Source organism: Protopterus annectens, chromosome 1.part0, assembly GCF_019279795.1.
Source record: "Protopterus annectens isolate FY-2018-M chromosome 1.part0, PAN1.0, whole genome shotgun sequence".
NCBI classification, from domain to species: Eukaryota; Metazoa; Chordata; order Ceratodontiformes; family Protopteridae; genus Protopterus; species Protopterus annectens.
The window spans coordinates 86,041,613-86,069,096 of NC_056725.1; the positions used below are offsets into that span (position 1 = coordinate 86,041,613).

Consider the following 27,484-nt stretch of genomic DNA (forward strand, 5'->3'; position numbering starts at 1 on the left):
CTGTACCTATTAGAAGTAAGCCCAAGACAAACTCTAAAAACAAACCACTGGGTAAAATTGGGAAGAGGAGCTCACATAATAATAATAGGAACTGTCTTAACAGGAAACTACGAAGACTCAAGTCCTACAATGCTAGTTATGAGGTCAAGATAGCCACTCAGATTAAAGGCGACCACAAGGACTGCATACATCAGTGTGCTGAACTGGTGGTCAATGGTGCCACCTTTACTAAGCAGAGCAACATAGTGAATTTGCTGGCTAACAAATTCAGCTATTCAGCTCCCACTGTACCCACCACACTCTCCCTGCTTTCCCCTACAAAATACCTATTAACACAGCCCCCCAAACTATTAACTGAGCATCTAAGGTGGCGTTTGCTGAGGCCAAATATACGGCCTCAGTGGGCCCCAACAATATCCCGGGATGCCCCCTAATTAGCTTGAGCATGACCTATCAGAACTACTTCAATCACTTTTCAACTACAGCCTCAAAATAAGCTTTGTCCCATGATAATGGAGGACTGCTGTGGTTATCCCACTTCACAAGGGTTGACAGTCAATTGATCCTGGAAACTGCAAACCTATTAGTGTTAACTAGTCTGATATGCAAAGCCATGGAACAAATTATCATAGAATTGATCAACAAAGATGCAGACAACCTTCGGACACTGGACATAACCCAGTTTGGCTTTGTCAGGGGAAGGTCATGCCTACTAAACTTGGTGGACTTCTTTGAGAAGGTAACAAATTAATGGATGGGGGTGTAGGAACTATGTGTACCACCTGGCTAGGAATTTGATACAATGCCCACTTGAGTATAGTTGCCAAACGCACCAAACTGGACATAAACCTCTACATTAGGCCTGTGGCTTCTTTTCCCCCTCTCACCTCCTAAAGAGCCCATCTCTATACCAGAAGAAGGAAAAGTTCCTGTAATCACAGCTGCACAGGTAAAAACCACTCTCTCCAAAACTAAGAACACAGCATCCATAGGACCAGACAACATCCCAGGCTGCATTCTATATGAACTACAGAATGAAATGGCACCCCACCTAAGTACCATGTTCAATCATAGCCTCACCTCAGGCTTTGTGCCTGCTGAATGGCACACAGCGACGGTTATCCCACTCCACAAGGGGAGAGCCACCACAGACCCCGGGAACTACCGCCCCCATTAGCCTGATGAGCCTGGTCTGCAAGGCCATGGAACATATCATCATGGAACCTATAAACAAAGACATTGGTAATCTCCAAACTCTGGACCCCACCCAGTTCGGGTTTGTAAAAGGCAGATCATGTCTCCTAAACCTGATAGACTTCTTTGAAGCAGTCACCAAAGCTGTAGACAAGGGTAAGGTGGTTCACACAGCCTGTCTAGATCTTGCCAAGGCTTTCAACACCATCGCCCACTCTGGAATTATAGATGAACTTACTAAACTAGGTATAAATCCCTGTCACAAGATGGGTTGCCAACTGGCTCACTGACAGATCCCACACTGTCAAAGTAGCAGACTTCAAATCCGACTTCAGACTAGTGACAAGTGGAGTACCACAGGGTTCAGTCCTGGGTCCTCTCCTGTTTGGTATCTACTTCTCTGAAGTACAAGCTAACACAGAAGGTTTTTGGCTAACGAAGTTTGCAGATGACTGCAAACTAGGAGCCATAATCAAAACTCCTAATGATGTGGACATCCTACAAAGGGCCTCACTGAGTCAGATGCCTGGTGTCAAAGCCATGGCCTCAAGCTCAAAAAGTGCAGTGTCATCCTCTTTGGTAAAAACTCTGTACCCATGAACTACAACATAGGCGGTTGTATACTTAACACCGAAAGTGTGATAAGAGACCTTGGGACACAAGTGGACAGTAGTCTCTTCTTTGATAATCACATCGACACAGTAGTCAGGGAATCCTTCTACTTGGCACACCTCATCCAGAAAAAAAAGAGGTCCTTGTTCCCCTTTACTCATCACATATTAGACCCATTATAGAGTACAATGCCCCTTTTGGTATGTACCTCACAAGACATCTACAACAACTGGAAAGGCCAAAAAGTGTATTGTCATCCCCTTTGGTAAAAACTCTGTACCCATGAACTACCACATAAGTGGTAGTCTGCTTAATGCCGAAGTGTGATAAGAGACCTTGGGACACAGGTGGACAGTAATCTCTCCTTTGATAATCACATCGCCGCAGTGGTCAGGAAATCCTTCTACATGGCTCACCTCATCACAAAAGGTTTTTCATCCAGAAAACAAGAGGTCATTGTTCCCCTCTACTCATCACTCATTAGACCCATTAGAGAGTACAATGCCCCTTTCAGTACGTACCTCACAAGACAGCTACAACAACTGGAAAGCCCACAGAAATACCTCGCAAAGAGGATTACTGGCCTCAAACAGATACCCTACGCAGACTGCCTCAAAAAACTCCAGCATTACTCCGTCGCATATCGCCTACTCAGAGGCGATTTCTGCATAACATACAAAGCTATGTCAAACCCAGAGCTGTTGGACATGCTCCACTTAAAGAAATCCCAATCTGTCTGAGCTACATGCTCTAGGGACCTAAACCTTATCACAACAATAAAGAGAACATGCTGGAGGGATAGATTCCGGTCCCAGAGACTTCCCATACTCTGGAACAGACTACCTATCTATGTCAAACAGAGCTCCTCATTAGCACTCTTCAAGAAAAATCTTGATGATTGGCTGGGAAATAGGAAATTCACTCCAGGGATCACTTCTGTGGCTCTGCTCTACAGGGTCACAGGAAAATAATTTTTTTGTGTGGTGAAAGCCAGGGTACCTTTTTGGCTAGGCTTATATAGGCCCTAGAGCTAATAGCCTAGTACCTACCTATGAACCTATGACCTTGTTAGAAGCAAAATGACAGTATAATGATTTCGAAAAGTTGTTCAGATTTTGAACCTTATAAGATAGGCTGCACAAAAATCTGGCATTTATAAAAAATATCTAATGACTACAAATTTTAGCATGCCATAAAAACTAAACAAAATATTTTGAAATTATCAAAGATTACTGGTTTCCAAACATGTTTGCATTCTCTGCAGTTCCATTTTAGCATAGAACTGCACAACAATCACCCTTGAGAGGCAGTATTCCACTCCCAAGTCTCCATTCAGCTCCCAGAAGAAATGGAGACTGGTTAATGCTTAATCTTACCTATTTCACATGAACCTGTCCCTCAACGTTTTATCACAAGAAATCTGGGCAAAGCTTTAAATAATGAAAAGACAAAAGCCCAAAAATAGGGACAGATTCTAAATACTGCTTTTATAAACATAAAAAAATGGTAGAATGTCAGGATCTGTGTTGGCATGCATTTTCTGAAGGATATGAAGTCTGAAACTAAATAATTTGTCATGATTTAGTGACTCCAGTCCTCCCTTGTTTGCCATAAAACCACAAGTTTTATGAGGAACAGACCAACTATATGAGGCAAAAATCTGGTCATTCTCTGAAAATGTAGTTAAACCTTTCAGCTTGATAAAATTCTTTTGTTATCCTCTGAATACTGGGAAAGTTGTTATAGTGACTAATTTTCCACATTTACCTTATGTCTTTTACTAACAAAATTGGGATACATCAGTGAACTACATCCAAAAACACAGGAATATCCTGGGTAACTACCACGATATGTTTTAATGAACTAAAACATGATTTATAGCCCAAAAATCTTGTGTATTTTGGTCCATATAACATTCAAAGCACAGACATCATTTAACCTGATTTTTTTTATTACAGTGTGCATGATATTTACATTTGAAGTGAAATGGTGGTATTGCTATGCATTTTTGGTAAGAGAATTCACATATGCATATTTTAATTGAAATGGATGAATTAGTTATTTCTAGTTGATGTTTTCACTGATTGATTTAATACATTGTTTCATAGATTTTCATACTTTAGTGTACTGTATTATGGTCCAAGGACTTTCAAGAATGCAAATTCCCTTTCCCCATACATATATTTCCCATCATTAATATATGCATCTAGATTTATCTTAAAGCTGGAAAGTTTGTAGTTCATACTGCTGAAACTATTTTTAGTTTCCATGGAAGGCAAAATCCCAAAGTGCTTCAGGTTATATCTAAAAGTAACATAAAGGTATTTTAACTGTGTTTTCATTTTGTTATTTTATGGCCCATTAATGATCCCTGTGGTGCCCCCAAAATGAAGAATTTCAATCTGTAAGAACTTGAAAGATACAGTCAGCTAGAATAATTGGTAATAAGTTAACAGGACCATTGGTAATCCCAATAAGCGTACGTTTGCTGATCAACAGAGTGTGCCGTATTGACTCAGCTGCTTTCACCATGTCTACCATGACAGATCTGATAATTTTTTTCCATGTTGGGAGAGGACTAACATTTTAACCCCATTAATATCTGTTATGTTATTAACCCCTTTACCTAAACCAATGCTGGTACTGTTGTCTGAATTTCTTGACACATTCTAAAAATTAAAATGACTTTTGCTTTCAAAAAGCTCCTGTTATGTGCAAACATTTGCTATGAGGCAGACGTCTTGTGGAGTAACTGATGTTGTGATTTTAGTTAAAGGCCCTATAATAACTTGTAAATGCTCATGGATGGATTCATGTGCTGGTGCCAGGTATAAGCTGTGTTAGTGGTTTGGTTATTAATGCACACTGGCCATTTGTGGGAAGGCAAAATAGAGCTGAGAGAAGGTTACACAAATAGCAAACTGTGAAACTATCCACTGTATTAAATAAAGAGCTCCTTTCATATTAGCATTGAACTTGTTTAGAATCAGAAGTTGATTTAATTGAAACTATATCTGATAATTGAGCTATACCATTATGGGCCACCCAGGTTGTGGCCCAGAGTCCAAAGCAAATATGGTCCACTGGAGAACGTAATAACAATCCAGTCCCATGAAAACCCATTGATTAGAACAAGACGCATGCCAAACTGACATGGGATGAAGAGGTCTTCTTGTCTGGAATTGTTCATACTAGTGGGAAAGGGCAGAGGAAAGTACACATAGTGTTAAAGGTTGTCATGCAGATGTGTTCAAGCTGAGGTCCTCAGAAGTAAAAGACTAGTTAAATTTTGCAAAGATTTGTACATCATTGGAAAATTGAATTTAAGAACCGGGAATTGATGGAAAGTTGATAAGGATGGGACAAGAAGAATAAATGTAGATATATTGGGAATTAATTATAGAAAATAGGAATGGGGCATTTTACATCAAGTGATTATCAGATGATCTGCTGAGGATAAGAATCTTTCAGAATAAATTGTCAAAGGGTTGTAAAAAGTAGGGTTCAGTTAACAAAATGCTAGAATGATCTCAGACTCCAAAGGCAAGCTGTTTAATATTGCACTGATGACATTTCTACTCCTACTACTGATGCTAAAGAGGAAGAAGTTGACCAGTTTTTGAGACTGAACAGCACCACCTAGAAAAAAAACCCCACAACAACTGGGACACATACTAATAAAATTATGGTAAGATAGTTTAACATTCATATCAAATGTCATCTTTCAAAAGACTAAGAGAGGAATCCTAAAATGAATATCACCTGGTGGTCAATACTGAAATCAGACTAACTATATACTTTGCAGCCAAAAACAACACTTGGAGCATAAAAAAATCACCTTTGTATTAGAAAGTTTAGAATTAAATTAAAGCAAACCAGTAAAGCCTCTATATGAAGATGGTATGAGCTCAACAGTATTCTAAGTATATTGATAGTGGAGGTGAAGAACAGATTGATGGGATTATGCCAGGTGAATAGAGTGCCAGAAGAGCCATGTATAGAAGTTCATAATATTGTCCAGAAGGTGGCAGCCAAGATATCCTAAATGGAAATAAGATTATGATTGCAAATACGGTGTCTATGGAGGCTTTGGAAGTGGATGAGAAAAAGAGAGCAAAGGGCAACAGAGATAGGGAAAATGAGTCAAACTGAATGCAAAGTTTCAGCAAATAGCAAGAAAAGATAAGGAGGCATATTTGTATATGAGCAGCTAAGTCAGCGCAAAGAAGTGGAAGAAGATAACAGAACTAGAAAACAAAGATAACCATTCATTAAGATTAGTAGTATTAAAGGAAGTTTTCAGGTAAAAAGTGACATAATAAAAGACAAAGCCAGGTGGATACCAGCCGAAAACATTGAGGAGGTGGCAGGAGTATATACAGATTTGTTCCATAATGACCCCAGTATCATTGTTGCATATCAAGGTATGTTTTCTGATCCAGACCAAGATATCCTGGAGAGTGAAGTCAAACGTGCCCTAGGAATACTTGCTACTAACGAGCCCAGAAGTAATGGAATTTCAACACATTTGTTTAAAATGTTGTAAAATGGTGCTGGCTTGGAATTTGCCAGCAAATCTGGAAAGTATAGCACTGGCCATTGAACTGGAAAATGCCAGTGTATATTCAAATCCCAAAATAAGACAATGCTAAAAAGTGATCCAGTTATCAAATGCTTTAACATATTTTACTTGCTAGCAAGGTAATAGTCAAGATCCTGCAAGCTGGGGTCCAATAATGTATGGACTGAAAACTGCCAGAAGTATAAACTGCTTTTAAAAGGGCAGAGGCATCAGAATTCTAGTTGCCAACATATGCTACACACCAAAGAAAACAAGTGAGCCCCAGAAAAAAAAAATGTACTTTATTAACTACTCTAAAGCCTTCAACTGTGGACTATACCAACGGTGGCAGCTTTTAAGTAAATTGGGGACAATGTGTTATGTTATGTGTCTCCTAAGGGAGCCTATATTTAGAACAAGTAGTAGCTCTTAGAACCCAATGTGGAATAATTGATTGGTTGAAGATTAGGAAAGGAATGTTACAAGGCTGTGCTTTTCACCTTGTTTAATTTATATGCTGAATAAATTATGAAAAATACTGGGTTAGATGAATCAGATGATGAAATCCAAATGGCTGGGAGAAATATTAACAGCAACAGAGATGCAGATGATATTGTTGTGATGGCTGAAGGTAGGGAAGGTAGCTGAAGGTGAAAGTAGAAAGCACAAAAGCTGCCTCACTGCCCACCAGAAAAAAAAAATAATCAATTCTTTGTACCTAAATGTAGAAGCATGTCAATGACACACTTTATTTTCCTGAGGTTAAAGATCTGTACAGATAGTGATTGCAGCAATGACATTAAATGATCGTTCTTGGAAGGAAAGCATTGGCAAATGTGGATATGAATTAATGAGCAAAGATACCACGTTGTCATTAAAAGTCTATGTAGACAAAAAATAGTCTTTCACAGTAATGACGCAAGACTGTGTGCTGGAAAAGTTCTTTTGAATCTTGGTGTTAGAGAAAACTTTTTGATAATTCTATGGATTGTAAAAAGATGACAGGATTCACTAGAGAAGACAGTGATGCTGATAAAAAGTAAAGACAAAAGAAGTGGGGAGAAGAGTATAAAACAAATGATGGACAAACATATGAATTTACAAAAACCCTAAGAAGCAGTTGTTGACAGAGTAATCTGGTATGCTAAAGTCCTTGAGACGATGAAGAGTTGAGCACAATTAAACAAATGAAGCAGTGCCCACCATGAAGCTGCTGCCTAAAAGCAAAGCTAGGCATGCACACACACACACACACACACACACACACACACACACACACACACACACACACACACACACACACGCATGCACACACACTGTAATTCAACCGTTAACCCACTATATTAGTCCAACTCTGATACTCATCAGAATGTTGCATGAAGGCCTTGTCATTGCAAACTAAAACATGAAATGTACTGCCAGTTGACCTTTAAAGTGCAGCCTTATACAGGCAGTTTAAATCTTGCCTCAGGTCTTAGCTGCACTAAGCAAGTTAATTATAATTATTAAGGTAGCATGTCCTAATGTCCTGTAGCATTTCCCTTCAGTCTTGTCAACATTGCTGTGATACGATAGCCGAATTTCTGGTCCTCTCGTAAGTGTTTCTCTAAACCTCGCTACAGCAGTGTGGTGCCTTTTGCTATGTAATTTCACACCTTGTTCTCCCAAGTGGTCCCCTCAATGTGACGCTAACCTTTTGTCTATACATTCAGTACAAGTTTAGTTGTTGTCCTTTTACTCATCACTGGTCTCCTATTGCTTTTTCTGGAATTCACTGTTCAAGTTGTATGTGCTTCATTTTTGTCATATGACACAGATGAAAAAAAGCCTTTAGGTTCAGATTACTTACATTTAAATAAAAATAAATACATTTACATTACTTCAAGTTGCAGACAGAGTTTTATTGATGCAGGCATATAAACTAAAGCATTAAAACATTTCTGCCTTACTTTGGACACTGGTTTGTATAACAAATAAACTATTTTGTTTGAAGAAAATGAGTTTGCCTTTTAACTGAACAAAGGCTATTATCCAATGTATGAGATACTGCTTTTCAAATCCTTCCCAGTTGTTGTTTTCTACATTAGCTAAGAAATCTCAGTGTACAATATAATTCCCCAGTGCCACCTTTCCATGCTGAAATAGTCTTGTAGACATTAACTGAAATGACCAGAGGAATGAAGTGATTTGCAGTTGGGTCCAGAGGAGTAAAACTATGTAGTGCATGGAGTGCCATGATATGCTCTAATATCAGTTAAATAATGACTTAATTTAGTGCTTCTCTGTTGTGAGAACTGATCTTAACAATGCTTAAAAGGGTGCTTAATTGTTCAGCACCCCTAAGCACTGTTAGGATCACCTCTGACACTTGATAGTAATAACTGACAATGTTGGACAGCAAATGACAGCTGCAGAGCTTGAAGCAGCGCTGTTTCAACTTTGTTTCTGCCTGCTGTCTTAGAGAATTACAGTCATTCAAAATATAACTGGTTCTCTCGTGCACTGAATATCTAAATATGTCTTCCAGTGTTTGTCAGCGCTTTCTTTCTCTTTTACTGGCACTGAAAGTCAGTAAAACACTTTCCTTTTCTTTTTATTTTTTTGTAACTAGAATTACATGGAGCAGACAAAACTTTCTGCACTACAAACTTCTGATTCAGTCTGGTATCATAACTGTGTTCTCAACATGGATGCCAAGAAATTCACCTCAAAGGTGAATTTCTTGGCACCCACATATTTAACACTTAATGGTCATGGAAAGGTGCTAATAGTGTGATTCTAATGAAAATCATCAATGAAGGAGTTGTAGGTCAAACCTGACACGTTACTTCGAGGTGATGGAGATGCTAGGAGACCTTTTTTCTTTTAAGTTTAGCATAGAAGAATATGTTCTGTTTAGTTGAAGTTCAGAACATTGGTGGTATATTTTGTACCCAGCAAGCCCCCTTTCTGACCCTTGATAGTATGGGAATGAGCACCTCTAGCTGAAGGACATGTGGGTTTGCTTGCTGTGTTGGAAACGTTCCTTGGGTATACTAAATGGAGTACTAACTTTATATAAACTGCACATGTCCATTCCAAAAGTTGAATGGGTTGTCTTTATTTGTAGCTATGTAGGTTGCGTGCTGTGTACGTTATGACAGTACATGGCTTGCTAGGCAGAAAATTGTAATGTGATAGTTTTCTCGTCCAGGGCAGGTATTGTCCACTGTCAGGGACTTTGTACTGGGAACATCAGCATCCACTGTATCCTTAAATGTTGGCTGACATGTATGGAAGGGGGTGGTAAGAAGGAGCTGCAGTTGCCACATTGCAGCTAACTTTGTTGATTCATTGAGATATTATTCAAGGAGAGCTGATTATTCCTGTTATCCTTGTAGGGGTGTACTGAGCACCAGAATTTGGCCCCAGGACATGAACTTCACATGGGTTTGGATAGGCAACTAGCTTAATGCAGGTCAATATCTATCTTATTTTATGTAACTCTATGTAGAGTTCCACACAGCAGTATTTGAGATGGAAGGTAGTGGTGCAAAATGTGCTTTTCTTTTATCAGAAATGGGCTTATAAATGCCTCACACACCTGAAATGTTTGCTGATGCTTATAAACTAAACTAAAATGAGAGGGCAAGACAGATAGTTGTTCCCACCTTTATCTCAAAAGCATTCAAATATTTGTATGAATTTTATTTATTTTTTATTGTGTTAAGAATTATAAAGATGCATTCTGTGAATGAATTATTAAATTCTGATTTTTTGTTTCAGTCCTCCAATGAGTCAGTGTTGGCTTCGGTCTTTCATCCCATGGATTCCAACCTCATTATTACGTGTGGAAAAAATAATATCCTTTTTTGGACAATGGAAGGCAACATGCTAAGCAAGAGGCAAGGATTGTTTGAGGTAAGAGAAGTGACATTATTGTGAAGTTTGAATGGTCACTGTTTGTTAAAGGAGAACCGGACCCACCGACTCAATAAACTTGTTTGTTTCATCATGGTTTGGTGTCTCCTACAGTTTAACACCCCTCTGGGACTATTTGCAGTTTAAATATTTGTATATGCAATTTTTGAGTATGACCACATGGGGTCTAGCATCTTGACTTGATCCTGATTGTTTAGTCTGCCTGTAGGTATCCCATAATGTAGTGCTTGTCTGTAAAAAAAAAAATATATATATATATATATTATGCAGGCCTCTTTTAGTTTTAAGTAACATTTCATGCCGTTCAATGACTACTTAAAACACAAACAGTGCAAATGCTTTTTTACTGCTACTTATTTTTTAGAATGGCTAAATTGCAGTCTTTTGTGAAGCCTGAATTGTACTACTATTACTAATCTCTTATCTCCCTTCACACCTAAATTTCCTAGCTGTCAAAGTGCTAAGGGTAATTTGAGCTGTTACCTGCTGTGATTGACAGCTCACAGCAGGAGACTTGACTCGTGTACTATTTCCTTGTTCTAGCCTTTACTTTTTGTATGAGTAGAGGAAGGACCAGGGAGCTGTGACATCACAGCATGGGTGGGTTTTTAGGACGGCCATGGTGATGTCAGTTTGGGATGAGAACTGGCCAGAAAACTACCTGTATTCATTGGCCTTGATGGCATCAATGAATTAGAGACTGCGGCAAGCTTTTCCAGGGCGGGATATAATTTTTTTGAAAGTTAAACCACCACAATATGGTAAAGTACTCTTCTAGTGGTGAGAAAGTAGATTTAAAATATTGTAAAATGCTGTATTGTTGTTTATTCATAGCAGGGACTGTAAATAGGGAGAAAAAGTACAGAGAAGTTGAGCATTTAATAATAGAATCCTGTTGTTGTCTTAAGTCCTCCCTCATAGGATCATAGGACATTACTAGGCTATTGGGCCTGAGGCCCTTACAAGCCTAGCCAAGAATTTAGCCCATGTTCCAACAAGTCATCGCCCTATGCCACTGACTTTGTTGGAACATGGGCTAAATTCTTGGCTAGGCTTGTAAGGGCCTCAGGCCCAATAGCCTAGTAATGTCCTATGATGGAGGGCTTAAAGGATAGCAAAGGGATTCTATTATTAAATGCTCAACTTTTCTGTCCTTTTACTCCCTATTTACCGTCCCTGCTATGAATAAACAACAATACAGCATTTTCAAGGACTTATAGTTTTAATACAGCACAAGTGGCTACATCTATATGAAATGTGGATACCAGTATAAAAGGGTCTGATTATGAAAGTAAAAATTGGATTGAAATAGAACAAGGATAATAGTGAAATTCACATCCAGGATACAAACATTTTCAACACACACTTAACTTACACTGCCACATTTCACAAGGAATCCACGGATGTGTAGTAATATGTGCCTGCATTTTGCTTCATTAGTGAGAGGGGACGGTGTGTGCGTATGAGGGTGTGTGTGCTAGAGAGAGAGAGTGCTTGTGCAAGGGAAAATACAGAACAGAAACTTCTTCCTTAATGGTTCTATGTACATTGAGCAGATTGGGTTATGTACAGCAGGAAAAAAAGAGCAGGTTAAAAAGTTGCCACACCTCAGTGGCTAGACAAAGATGCCCAGATGCTGAAAACAAAAAAAAAGAATTTGCACATGGACAACCACTTAACTTACTTTTGAAGGTTTGAACCTCAGGGCTCCACTGAAAATGGTTAACATATACTGCATTATAATAACTGATATGCTGTAATCACTGAAAATACAAACCGTAATTTAGTACAATCCAAAAAGCAACCTTAATATCTTCCTTAAAGTTTAGTAAAACTGACATAACCTGATAGTGGTTGTCGCTTGTCTCGTGCATTCAAAAGAGGCGATGAAGTGGTGTATGGCTTCAAGATATTTATTGTACATAAACATGTCAGGAGCTATAATTGGAACATGTATTTAATCTAAATGATTCATTCATTGCTTTGAACCCACTCACATGTGCATCTCCATTCATGATTGCATTCACTCTAGCTGACTATACAAAATGGCACTGTTCTTGCATGTGCTCAGTTCTTGTATGCATGTTCTATCTAGCTACAGTGGCTGACTAGGAACAATACACATAATGATCTACATCCTCCCTCTTTGATTTGTTTGACATGCAACAGGAGAACAAGACAATCCACATGCTAGATATCACTTCAATATTAACAACAAATCAAAACTCCGGTCCAAGTTGCTGTGTATTTTGGATTGGTTCTGGAAATTCTACCAGATCTAGTCACAAGAACTTTCACTGCGCTTAGCAAAAGGATTAGTTTCTGGGGAATTCTTATCAATAGGATCTTTGGGGATGACATCAGAATAATTTGTGGAAAATACATTGTCCTCTAAAATCGGAACAAGTGTAGGGTCACTCTGAGAAAGTCTCTGGCACAGGCAATCTGCTGCGTCACTGGTCCAGAGACTGGAAATATGTCTTCACTTCCTTCTGAAATCCATTCCTTCCGATTGTACAATATAAGGTCTTGGTTCCTCAAAAATACTTTTTGGTCTTGTCCTTTAAATATTTGCATCCTAATGATCTCTCCTTGTTTTAATGGTCTGAGGTTTGCTAGATTTATCATAGTACAACTTTTGTGACTGACGTTTTTTCAAAAGTTGAGTCTTGACCACTCTGTTCTTTGCATTTGGAATCCATAGTTGTTTACTGATCAGTAAGGTTGTTCTCGTCTGTCTAGACATTAGTCTCTGAGCAGTTGAACCAAGCAGGTCATCTTGAGGAATGTTTCTGAGATTTAGTAGGTTAAGAAAAACATCGGTATCATCTCTCTAACAAATATTTCACACTTTGAACTGCACTTTCAGCTAATCTATTGGAATGTGGGTACTCTGGACTTCTAGTAACATGAACAAAGACTCGGCAAATTTCTTGAACTGCTGACTTGTAAACTGGGTACCATTGTCAGATATGACTTTGTGCAGACTACCATGGACAGAAAATTTGTAATAGTGCTAGATGTCAGATTAGGAAGACTATCAGTTTCAAACCAATTCAAATAAGAGTCTACTAATACTAAGTAATGCTGACCATTCCATTTGAAAATATCAGTAGCAACCATCGACCATGGTAATTCAAGAATCCGGTTTAGCTGAAGTTGTTTTTGTTGGTGGGATTTAGTACTATTGCAAACTGAACATGCTATAATGTCCTTCTGTATATCTTTTGACATAGAAGGCCAAAATACTATGCTTCTTGACCTTCCTTTGGAGATTGGGTTATGTACAACAGGAAAAAAGAGCAGGTTAGAAAAATTTTAATATATTCCTGTTGTGATGCCAAAGGAATAATCTCTTTAGGACCTTTCATGATGATTCCATCTTCCATCATGAGCTCGTTTTGGTAAGTGGTAAACATGTTTGTTGCACTGGCCATCCCTGACTGTTAAAAATGTTTTAGCATCTGGAGAACAGGGACTCGAGCTGTGTGATTTCTGAGTTCATCAAGATATGATGAGGAAACATTTTTGACTTCTATGACTTCAAGGTCTACTTTCTCATTGTTATGCTGTTCTGTTTGTGTGCTTTTGACAAAGCATCCTCAAGGTAGACATATTTGCATTTTGTATAAACAAGACTGAAATTGCACTTTTGCAATTTTAACATAAAAAAACTATTTAGATTTTAGTAATAACATTTCAGTAGGAAGGAGAGCAACACAGTTAAAACTAGGATATCTAACAGTAATTAGATCAGGTTAACAACAACAAAAAGCAAGTATTTACAAAAAGAAAATTTAAACATTAATGTACATTATACAATAGAAGTCACATCTGAAAACTTAACGTTTTGTAACTAATAGAAGGGAGATAATAGAAGGAGCATATCATATTGAGATGTGTGGATGAAGTATGTAAATTCTTTGTTAGATCCAGATATATTGTGTAGATACTTGTATGTTGGGATAATGAAAGGAATAGTCTGATCTTATTGCAACAAGTTAGTGTCAGAGTCTGTCAGAGTAGGCTGAAATGAGGTCAGATATTAATAAATTCTTAAGAATTAAGTCCAGCAAGTATCCCCAGCATTTATGATAGTATTGCTTTTGTTTTGTAGCAGTGTATGCTAATTTATGGGAAGAAATATACTTAATAGCTAGATTACAAAAATCTTCCCATGAGATTAAGGATTTATCATTCGATTTTTTGGTAATGTAGACTTTAATAAGGGCACATATAGTGAGAAGAATATGTTTTAAGATTTTAGGAAGTTTGGTTGTAGTAATATGTAAGATAGTTTCCCAAGAAAAGGTGGATTTTTCATATTCCATCTTTTCTAATCTTACTCTTAGGGAACACCATAGGTTGTGGGCTCTTACAGCCCCCCAAAAATTGTAAAGTATCTGCTATTTGAGAAGGGCAGCATGGGCAGTTTGCTGAATATTTGGGATTGAATTTATTAAGAATTGATGGCATATATTAAGCATTGTTTTTATCATGATTTTAGGCGTGTAACAATCGCTTGAAGGGAATAAGCTTAATCGTATTTTCAATGGTCAATTTTTTATTTTCTTCTGAAATCACTTGGCTTTTCCCCTGCCAGTAGGTTGAGAATAAGAGGGAGTTCTGAGATTTTATGCTTGTTATTAATTTATATGTTCTAGTAATCATTTTATTTTTAGTTGCTAGGTTTTTAAATATTAGAATAACTGAGTTAATACCCTGATGGTCAGTTTTAATAAAAAGAAACTTAGTACTAATTAGATAAAGGATCAGTCTAAGAATGGTAGCATATTTCTTTGAGAGTTCAAGTTTCTGCCTTAGTTTTGTTATGTTAGTTCCCTGCCTTTTATATATTTCCCACACTGGGAAATCCTTTATTAGAAGGAAGTTTGTTAGGTTTATTGGTTGGTTAAATAATAGGTTAGGATTTAGGTGGAATGGTTCTATGAGAGCAAGGTCATTGGAGAGTTGTATAGATTTGAATGTTTTGGATAGTTAATATCACATGTTTGATCAGTGGGTATAGTTTCCTAATGTAAGAGTCTTTTGGATTTAAGTTTAGAAAGGGGAGATATTTGGGATTTATGTCTAGGGATTTAAATTGATTATACCAGATTTTAATCCATCAGGGTGTCCAGCAACTCAGGTTAGGGTTGTAATTAACTATTTGGATCACCCTACAAGATATGATTATATTATAGTAGAGTTTAAAGTCTGGCAACCCCAGAGCACCTTTAATCTTTGTTAAGGAAAGTTTGTCATATTTAATTCTAACAGATTTAGGATGCCACAAGAATTTAGATATGGCTTTTTCTACATTCATAAAGAATTTTTGTGGGATGATTAAGAAAGTAGCATTTAGCTGGAAGAGAATTCTAGGTAGGACATTCATTTTGACCACACTGGCTTTTGATAGTAGAGACATATTAATATTTCTCCATCTTTTGATATAATTTTCAATGTTTGACCATGTTTGTAATAAATTGTTCTTAAAGATCTCATTAAAGTTAGGGGTGTAAATTATGCCTAGGTATTTTATCTGGTATTTGGGTTTAAACTCGCTAGTTGGAAAGTAGAATTATTTATGGCCTAGAAGATTTAAAGGGAATATATATGATTTACTCACATTTATTTTATAATTGGATATATCAGAATAGGAGTCTAGTGAATTTAGTACTTTTGGGAGGTCAGTGTTAGGGAGTTCAAAATATAAATTTAAATCCTCAGCAAAGGCAGAATATAAAAGTTTTATATTTAAATTTTTTAGTATATGGTGAAAGTTTTTTTGGGGGCTATATATATGAGCCAGGGTTCTAAGTAAAGATTAAAAAGGTAGGGAGAGAGGGACATCCTTGTCTTGTACTGTTAGAGATGGGGATAGGGTTGGATTTGAGTTTATTAATTTGAATGGTAGTGGAGGCTTTTTGGTAAAGTACTTTCATTATTTTTATGAATTCATGTGGGATTCCAAAGGAGGGCAAAACATTAAATAAGACGTTTAGGTTTACTCTGTTGAATGCTTTGCTTGGGTCAGCAGTAAGGATGTATCTAGGATGTCTACCATTGTCTAGAAGTCTTATAATGGTATCTAACAGAAGAGTGTTATCACATGTTTGTCTATTCTGCATGAAACCCATGTGTTCATGCGAGATAATGGAAGGGAGTATATTTTTCATTCTATATTGCAATAACGTGCTAGAATCTTAAGTTCAGGATTGATAAGGGCAATTGGCCTATAGCTAGCTGGGTCTAGTGAGTCAGAGTTTGGTTTAAGAATTAAGATTTTTTTTGAGTTGTTCAAATATCTGTCCATTATGCCATATTGGATTATGTAGTTAAATACTTTTAATAATATTTTAGAAATAGGTTGAGAGAAGTTTTTGTAGAATTCCACTGTGTATCTATCAGGGCCAGGAGATTTACCTGGTCTAAGTTTAGTGATTGCAATTTTGGTTTCTTCTAAATGCAGGGGTTATTTTAACAGATTCTTTTGATAATCAGCAAGCTGTGGGAATTTTAGCTTATGAATAAACTCTTCAAATTTGTCTGTAGAGAGAGAGTTTGGTAGATTATATAGATTTTTGTAAACCACCTCAAATGTGTTTATAATGTCTTGGTCTTTATATTTTAACTGTCCTTTGTACTTGATTTCCTTGATCCTAGGAGGTCCATTTTTGATATTAATTAATCTGGCGAGGGTTTTTAAGGGAATTTGTGCCCACTCTGAATATTGGTATATCGATCTCATCTCTATAAATGAGCTATTTTTTAGGTAGAGATTGTGCAATTGCTTTTGCAAATTGGTCATTGTATCTTCTAATTCCTTTGAGTACTTATGCTGGAGTTATAATTCAATATCTTTAATTTTAGTCTCCAGTTTGAGTTTAAGATTCTTATACCACAATGATTTTTGAATAATGAGACCTCTTATGACCTATTTTAGCAGCAGCCCATTGCACATCATAGGGGATTTGATTAGAGATAAGATCATTGTCCAGTTGGGCTAAGGTAGCATTTATTTCCTGTATTATGTCTTGTATTTGAATGATATTAGAATTTACAGTCCAGTTGTTGAAGTAGGGGGATCTTTGGTTGGAAATTGATTCGTTAATGGAGATATTGATTTTGGAATGATCTGATATGGATCTAGGGGAGACTTTGTAGTTTAGTCTATAAGAAACGAAGGTTTGGGAAATTAGAAAGGTGTCAATTCTTGACCAGGTTTTGTGTGGCTGAAAAAAAAGGTAAATCTAGGTATTGAGTTATCATGTTGGAATTTTGTATAGGGATCTATTAAATTAAAGGTATTTTGTAATTCTTCTAGGGCTGTAGTATGTTGAGATTGCCTAGTCTATTTATGTGACCTATCCTTGTCTGGACTGAGCAAAGCATTCCAATCCACTCCTATGATGTATAGATGATTTGGATAATTAATTAGAATATTGAATATATCATAGATAAAAAGATGTTGGCTTGAACAGGGGCTATAAACGTTAACAATGAGTAGAGGTTTATTTAGGGTATGATAGTTAACGGGTAAACAGAACCCATCTTCCATGCGGATCACTTTTGATGGAGGTGATCTTTCCTTGATGAAATTTATTAATAATAATGGCTACTCCCCTAGATGATGAGTTGTATCCTGCTGCAATTATTTGTTTCACCCATTTCCTCTTTCTTTCATTATCCCAAAGCTGATTGATCATACGAGTCTCTTGTAGAAAAGTTCTATTAGATTTATTTTGAAATGTGAGGTGCATGATTAGATTTCTTTTTTTTAATCTGATAGCCCCTTAATATTCCATGAATCTATTGTAATCATTATCTGAATTTATTTTAGGAATGTTGTTGGGTGATAAAAGTAAGACTGAGTGTGCAAATTTGAAGCTGTTATGTTAGAAGATAGTTTAAATGAGGTGACTTCTAAACTTCCAAAACCTGCGTAGGTGCCTAACCACCCATCCCTCTGTGAAAGTGTGACGGTATTTATTGGATAGTGGGAAATAGAGTTTGATCTAATGTAAAAGAAGTGAGTAGCAGAGGGATGGTAAAATTACCTAGCTTGATCCAAAAGTAAACCAACATCAGCTACAAACTGTGCAAACTTACTCCTTTTAGTTATTAACAATTCATTATCGAACCTCATAGTTTAACAGTAGTAATATCCACTTAAATACTTTGCTGGAACACGAAAACAAAAGGACCTGCAGTTAGAATGTTTCAAGTCTTGATCAAGATAAAAATATCCTAGCTAAACCAAACCAAGATAAGGGTAATTCCCGCAGAAGAAATATAATAGTACAATAACAAAGCTATAACAGTCGGTACTATTCTGACGCATAAAGTTATTGCTTAACTTTAAAACAAATATATATATATATATATATATATATAATCTGAATGTGTACTAATCTGATGAGGGTAATAAGTCCCATAAGTCAGTCATTTTTATACGCAATTTAGCAGGAGTTCATTTAAAACATTTTAAGTCTATTAGGAAAATAGTGGTGTAAGAAGAAGAAGGAAACCTTACATCAGGTTAGGATGTAACCGGTGAAACCATTGGTATATCAAAAGTTAAAGGGTGTTTAACTTACTAACATATCAAGTACAAAAATAAACAGAATCATTCTTGTTTATAGTTGTCAAGCCAGCAGAAGAATTATATGCAGGACATATAAGTTAGAACTGCTCATACACTAATAGAGTTAAGTACTCAATAGAAGTGGTTGTAGCAGCTGATTTCAACAGTTTCAAATTGCTGCAGACATATTACTGTCAATGTATATAAAAAAGAAAAAAAAAACAGCTAGCACTGTCTAATTTTCAAGCCTACTATTATTCTGATATTCTATTACAAAAGGAAGAAATTTGTCACAATATTGCTTTGGCAGTAGGAGGAGTACACTTAATACTGCTAGAATAAAGCTGTACCACTAAATGTGTTACTTTATTTATAGCAATTCCAATACAGTAAAGAAAGAAAAAAGGTAACAGCCCCCAAGTCTAATACTGATTGCAGCTACAAGTCTGTTAAGAGGTCATGTGTTGCATGTGTGCTGGAGCTGTATGTATTGGCTTTTTCAGAATTGCCACTAGAGGTTGGTGATCAGTCTGTATTTGTACAGGTTTTGCCATAAATATAATCTTGGAACTTCAAACATGCAAACAACTTTCAAAAGCTCTTTTTCAATTTGCACATACTGCATCTCAGTTTGAGTTAAAGTTCTGGATGCATAGGTTACTGGTATGCCTTCTTGAAGACTTGCTGCACCAAGACCATACTTAGAAGCATCATATGAAGGACTTACAGGTTTGTGAACATCATAATATTTATTTGTGTCATCATAATATTTTGGTTGCCGGGAAAGTCCACTGGGCCGAGGAGAACCCATTTTTAGTGGATGCCCTGGGAGAAAAGCTCCACAAAAAATCTGTTAGTATAATAATGCATAAAATTTGGTACAGTTTGTGTTAAGAAGCATTCTAGTAACAAGCAGTATAAACACAAATGTAGGTGGTACAGAGGAATAATATAAAACACAGGCAGTTCAATTAAATAAATAAAAGGTACATATTAAGGTTGGAGCATTATTAGGTATAATTGCAGGTATATTAGAAGAAAGGCTAGTGAAATTCTGCAGTGGATACTATGAGTGAAAATGAGTAGTATTGGGTAGAATCGGAATAAGTTTCTAATGGTATATATGTTAGAAGTCACAAGAGAGTAGTAGGAGGGGTGAAAAGTATATAGAGGAGATATGACTTTAGTAAAAGGAGTCAAGTCTTAGGAAGATGGAAGTAGAGAATAAAAAAGTGATATGATATAAGTAAGAGGAGTCAAGTTTTATGGAGATGGGTTAGAGCATGTACAGTGCTAGAGAGTGGAGAGATATTGCTTCAGAAATATTTTTAAGATGGAGATGTTACTGGTAGTCCTGATAGCTAATTGAGTGCATTCCATAGTTTGGTGAGAAGTAGAGCATTTGACCTGCAAGGGGTTTTGGTTTGTTTATTTACAGGAAAAATTGGTTTTCAGATCTGAGTGACCTATTTGGGTGGTAGTTAGGTAGGATGGAAGATAGGGCTGGGCAGTTTGAAGGATTGTAAATAATTTTGTGTGCTATGGTTACTTGTAGTTATGTTAGGTGATGTGTTAGCTCAAGCCAGTTGAGTGATTTGTAACAATGAGCAGTGATAGATGAATTTTGGCATTGGTTGCGAACTTGGTAAATTTATTGTAACATTGTAACAGGATTCTAGCTTATTTTTAGGGATGACTGAATAAGGATATTGGTAAGGAGTTGGGCGCCATAAAATACTGAAGGCAGGAGAAAGGTTAGGGCAAGGGTTTGTTTCGTAGAGCAGTTAAGAAATGTTTATGTCTTTAGTAGAAGCCTAATTTTTGGTGTGTCTTTTTGATCGAGGTATGGACATGCAGGTAAAAAGTAAGATTTTCATCCAATATGAATCTTTGTGTGGGGAGCTACCTATATAGAGGTAGACTTCTATATAGAGCACATAGATAGTCTGTCTTATTTATGGAAGTACTTTTCTCAATGTGGGTGGTCTGGTAATTTTTCCGTTTCAGAACATCAAATGCTTTTTGGTGGTGTTCTAACCAGGGCCAGTTTACATTTTTGCATGTCAACTCACATAACAGTGCTGAAACCTCACTCTGGTCTGGGATGAACTTTCCTAAATAGTTGATCATACCAAAAAAAGTTGCAAAGATGGGATATTGTCTGGAACTGGCATCTCAAGGATTGCTGCTTGCTTAAACGGATCTGGTTGTCAGCCAGAACTGGTAAACAAATGACCCATATAAGTAACTTCTCTCATCTTGAATTTATATTTCTGAGGATTCAGTTTGACTGACTTACATGTGCATGGTCTAGAGCTTTCTTAAGGTTTCTATTATGTTCGTCTTCACCATTGCCCCCTACAATAATGTCATCTACTATGATAGCACATGGATAACCTGAAAATATTTGCTCCATCGCACGTTGAAATACTTGGCAGAATTTATCCCAAATGGCATTCTCAAGAATCTGTACCTTCCAATGGGGTACTGAAAGTATTTAACGATAAAGATTTGTAATCCAGTGAAATTTGCTAAAATGAACTTTTTGCATCTAAGACTGAAAAAATAGTGGCATTTGGCATATGAGCTGCTGCTGCTACTTCTACTGAGCGTATTGGATGATGAGGACATTTAAGCTCTTTGTTTGAATCTCTGGGATCAATACATATTCAAATATGATCTGAGCTTTTCTTGTGAGCTATGACCATAGAGAATACCCATTTACTTAGTTCTTTTACTGGCGTTATCTCACCTAAATTTACCATTTTGTCTAGTGCTGTCTTCAATTTGCTCTGCATTGCTACCAGAGTCTTCCTGGCTGGTCTGACAGCTGGGCTTATGTCATGGTTTAACTTCATGGAATATGTGCTGGGTCGTTTACCAAACTCGTCTTTAAAAATAGCATATTCACAAAAAATATTCTGCGTAAAACTATAGTGGTTGTTCAGAGTTATATGGTGGACCTCCTTATTAAATGAAATCGGTCCCATTTTCAAACTGTCTGAGGCCTAACAGTGACTGCACATGTCTTTTGACTATGTAAAACTGCAATTCAAAGCTGTTCCCAGCAGAATGGCATGTGGAACTACTACTGTACTATGAGTTTGAATCTCTTCAGCACCATAAGTAACTAGTTTTGCATACTTTGCTGAATCAAGTTTCTCATCAGCTTTTACCTTGGCAAACATTTGTGCTGATATAACATTGCACTTGGATCCAGTGTCTACTTTAAGCTCTTCAGGTTTCCAATTAATCCGAACAGTACAAAATATTTCACCCTTTGCTGCCAACTGATTATCAATTCTATTAACAATTTCATCAATCACAGAGACACCATCAACATAATAAGTTTACTTATGGCTTTCTTTCTGATCTACTTGCCTCTTTGGATGCTGTCTGGATGCTGTCTTTTATTAAATGTATGTGCCACTTTAGACTTTCAAAGCCTTTTAAAATGATTCCATTTATTACGTATGACATTGCTGACCAAAAGCTAAGCACTTCTCTCATTTAGGTTCATGGTGGTCTCCACAATTATGACAGTTAACTAACAATAAGATTAGGTGCCATGGCCCAATTCAGTTTATGGTTGAAACTGGGTACTGCCTCACCCTTCAGCTTTAATCTTTTTTTCATCTTCGCTTTCTGTTGTACATTATTAACATTCGCACTGGTAGTTACTTTATGCATGCTTTTCTCATTTGTAAGCATATTCCTGTGCATTTCTGTAAGTTCATATATGTGACAAATCTTTATGGCTTTGCTCAACATTAAATCACGGTCTCAAAGCAAAATCTTTCTCACTGCATCATTAGCACCACATACAAGTCTGTCCTTTATCAACTCATCACAAATCACCAGATTTGCACATTTTAGCTTTATTTCTGAAGTCAGTAAAATATGCCGCTATAGTTTCACCTTTTGATTTCTTGTGTAAAACATGTGCCTTTCCATTGTAATATTCATTTGATGTAAAACATTTCTTTCAATTTACTTTTTAAGCACTCGGGGTCTTTCTGCATTTCAGTCAGTATCACAATATGGCAGTTTTCCCCCTCCCCTGCGTACACTGCAGGTGCATACATAAATGATCTTTTCCTCTCAGTGGTTTTTGAGCCTGCTAAATTAAGAATTATGAATGCTTTTGTGCCTGCTTCTTTATCAGAAAAAACAGCCTGTATAAAAATATATTCTCATTCACGCATTTGCCAATTCTCAGCAGTATTATCAAACACCAGCAGTTCAGGTCTGCAAAAGCCTTCTGCCATAACAACAAAATACATTTTAAACATAAACATAGACCAGGTACTTGTAATTATGAGCTTTTGGGCGTAACAGTCACTTTAAAAAGGCTTCACTTTGACATTGCAAACACTGCGAACATTCCAGAAACTTCAGACACCTCTAATAGTTTTAATTAATGTGGAAAAGTAGTACATTGTGAAGAAATGCAGTTATTTTAGCCTTTTCATACATTTTGACACTTCAGAAATTGTTTTGAACACTTTTGTATTTATTTCGAATACTTTTATCAGTATATTACAATTTTGGACATTTTGTTTACCTTTGTAATTATTTTGCATATTTTAAATGCTTTGCCACACATTTGGTGACTGAAAAATCATTGAAATAATTGTGAGTATCTTTGAATAACCACTGACCTGTTTGTGAGTTCACTCTGGTATATTCCTCCTCTTTTAACTGCGTGCCTCATGGCTTGTATGTTGCTTCAACTTCGGATCCCACTTCTGACACCATGTTGCTTGTCTCATGCATTCAAAAGAGACAATGGAGAAGTGTATGGGTTATTTTATTGTACTTATTGTACATAAACGTGTCCAGAACTATAATTAGGACATGTATTTAAGCTAACTGATTCACTCATTGCTTCAAACACACATGCATGTACATCTCCAATCATGACTGCATTCACTCTGGCTGACTGTACAAAATGGCACTGTTCTTGCACATGCTCAGTACTTGTATGCACATGATATGTAGCTATAGTGACTGACTAGGAACAATACACATAATTATCTACCATGGTGTTGCATAGTTATCATATATTACGCAAATTGCCATTACAATGACACTTGGTAAATGCAAAGGACTTTTTATATGAAACTTTCTGGGAAATCGTATGTAGCATGTGAAGAAGTTTATTTCAGTCTTTGCAGAGTAGGGCAGTAGGCATAGCTTGCCAAAGTGGTTAAAAGTAGGAGGAGTAGAAAAAAAGGAGCATATTTGATGAATTGGGCTGATGGGGTATGAGTATGTAACTGAGGGTGGTTTGTTTGCTTTAATGGCAAAAGGCAGATGGGTATATTTTGGATAAAGCATAAATATATGAGAATATTTAAGTCATTAGAGAAAAACTTCTGTGAGAGGGAAAAAGTAAGGAGAGACTAAATTTGTAAGAAAGCATGATTTGCAAGTAAGGTAAAGGAGGAGTGCGTTAGACACTGTCATTTTTAATAAATCATCCAAGAGCTCTTTTGTTTTGATTTACCATGTTAATGTGTGTGTTATACTTCATCTGCTATTGAAGGATATTTGAAAGTTTTCAGTTGAGGACGACTTTGAAACAAAACATTTTGTCTATATTCTAATTGAAGACTCCAAAGAGAGAGACAATGCTGATTAGATGAAAAATAGATGTATTAGAAGACCACATTCCTCTATCTGCATTTGAATTTTATTGTAACATATCTATAAACTTAATATTTATAGTGTCATATTTGGGTACAGATGAGTAGAATATCACCATATTACTTTATATGTAATTCTTGAACAAATCATTCATAAAAGACTGAAAAGGGACCTAAGATTTGATCTTTCCAGAAGTCTAGAATGTATGGAAAGAGGGAGAAGTTGATGGGTTCCATTTCACTGCTTGAGATATTTCATTCATTCAGATAGCTTGATAACTAGCACAAGGCAGGATTCGAAAGGTTGTATAACTTAGGTGATAAACAGAATATGTGAAGCTAACCCTGTCAAATTCCTTACATGAGATCTAAGAATAAAGTACCTATGGACTTCCTACGTTAAAGTAATATTGCATGAAATGAGTAAAAGTAAATAAGGGCTATTTTAGTCGGGATAAGCAGTAGATTCAGCAGCAAGTTAAAGTATTCTCATGGGAGTAAAAATAAAATCTGTACATCAACCGTAGAGAAAAAGACAGTCCACTTTATTCTGAAATAACTTAAAATGTAAACTTTAAAATAAGTGCTTTTCATATTTGTGACAATAAAAGACTTCTTCAGATCAATGAAGGCATTAGAGTACAAACTTAAATAGGATTATTCCTTCATGTGATACTGAATCGTCAGGAAGTTTAAACCTTCTTAAAGTGATAAAGCAGAGGCATAGATATTCTTATATAAATACATTGTGCCACCCCAAACCAAAACAACTGTGCATGCAGGTGTTTAAAAATAAGCATGAATATTAAAACAACATGAAGTTTTAAAAGTATTAAAAATCCTGTGAATGAAGTGATTTAAAGATTGTTTTAAGACTATATGTGCATGCCAGTATCACCGTTGTATTGCTAGTGCTCTCAGCTTCAGGATACTACTAACTGATGAATGCTCATTGAGTCAGGATACTACTAACTGATGAATGCTCATTGAGCCCTTCAGCTTCTGGATACTACTAACTGATGAATGCTCATTGAGCTCTGGCCAGTTACAGGCATTCAAAAGTAGTCGCCAATGTAACTCCCACCTTTCCAGATGCAAAGACCATGGGACCACCCCTAATATTTTTGTCTACCTTCTCAGCTACTACAAATTTAAACTCATGCCCTGGAAACGTGAATATGTTTATATTCTGAAGGTAGAGAGGAGGGGTTTAAATTTCTTTGCAACTTTCTTACCTAGCAAATACAAAGAGAGGACAGTTTTAGAGAAGGGAATGGAGGATCACTGGCTGCGAGACAGCTGGATGAGTGGGTTATGGAATGGAAGCAGTAGAAGTAATTATGAAGCAATCGAGCCAAATCATCACAAGTGGTAGAGTAAGCCAAGAAAATATTATTTTCCAGAATTTCTTAGATTTTTTTTTTTTTTGGTAATGTCCATGCTGTGGATGTGTGTAAAATATTGTGCTCTTATACAGAGACCAGTTAAAACTCATTTCTTAGTTTTCAGAGCTTTTCAAAATTCTCATCAGTTCTGTCCAAATAGGTTTGCTTCAAAGTTTAATCTTATTTTTGTCATAAGAACTCTAACACAAGTGATCTAATACAGAAAAGAGGAATTTGCTCATCTGAACCTGGTGGTGGGTGCTTATGAGTTAGGAATAATATTGAAAGAATTTGTGAATAATTCAACTACACCATTATGTTTTAGAGGGGAAAGTGGCAACTAGTTAACTTGTTAATGCCATGAACAAAGGATGCACAGCAGTAGCTCTAACTGATAATGACCATTTTCATTTTGGTATTAGTCCACCGTCTGAAGTCTGGGATATTACAAATAAAAGCATTTGCCATTGCTGGCTTATTTGCAATATTTGTTGCAGATGAGAGTACCCAATCTAGCATAATTTCCTGGAAATGTTATCAGTTCTAATAAATGCTTTCATTAGTTGGACTAATCCACGCAACTGAGCTGGGAAAAGTAAGAGTATTGGTTACAAACCATATTCTAAACAATATTCAAGTGCCTAAAACTTTGAAGTGAACCAGGAACAATATCTTCTGCTTCCACTTTTGGGGGCCAAGTATTAAAGATTTAAATTTGTTGATTTTTACCTCATTTCAACAGAGAATGTGATTCTGAATTTTTAATAGCAACCCCTTTTGCTACTTTTGTGATGTCAATGCTGGAAACGTAATTACAGTCATGTGGTGTAACTTCTGTATTTTTAATCTGAAGATAAAATGAAGGCTCAGACTGTGGCATCTATTAATCAGAGATTGAGTGATTTTACTGCAGTATGGGCATTTTATAAATGATCAGTTTTAAGGCTATGACTAGAATTCCAAAAATCAGAGAGGCAGAATTACACAAAGTTATTAAAGGACAAACCTGGATTAAGCTAGAGTCACTATACTTTAGATTGTCATGCACTTACTGGTAGATAAGATACACATTTTCTGTTATAAATAATCATTTGTTAAACATTTCTTCTATGAGTTTTAATTTGAGCATGTGTGAAATCATCTGTAAGCATCATAAACAGGATTTTTTGATGAGACCAAACTCTCAAAAGCAAGTCTACTTATAAAGAAAATGTTGTGCAAAAAAAGTAGTAGCAAGAAAAAAAAAAGAGAAATCTCAATTATTACAAATTACTGCTGTTGTCTATATGGTATTTGAGAAACACGTGATGTTCATCTTGGTCACTGTTGCAGTACTGGGAATACTTGCCTGCAAGAGACTGAGGTCAGTCTGATTACCAGAGAATTTTGTCATCCCCCAGCTGGTAGACACCTTCCCTACCAGATGTCAGTGGCATAAAGGTGTCCTCAGCCAATGCTGTCTTCAGTTCTTTCTTGCCATGTCAGTCTGCTGTAGAATGCTGTCAGATGCATCAATAGTTGGTCAGGCCTGAAAACCAGAGATCATGTCAGGAAAGTATCCTGTTGGTGAACCTCC

The 27,484-nt window shown here is 36.5% G+C and overlaps 1 protein-coding gene across 4 annotated transcripts in view; it reads left to right on the forward strand.

The window, feature by feature from the left end:
* EML2 (EMAP like 2) overlaps nt 1-27,484 on the forward strand; it is a 1,798,491-nt gene that overhangs the window by 1,244,464 nt on the left and 526,543 nt on the right. For all 4 annotated transcript variants that reach the window (XM_044085260.1, XM_044085417.1, XM_044085337.1 and 1 more), the window contains one exon: nt 10,133-10,267. In XM_044085260.1, the coding sequence (XP_043941195.1) occupies nt 10,133-10,267 (135 nt within the window). The remainder of the gene's footprint in view (nt 1-10,132; nt 10,268-27,484) is intronic.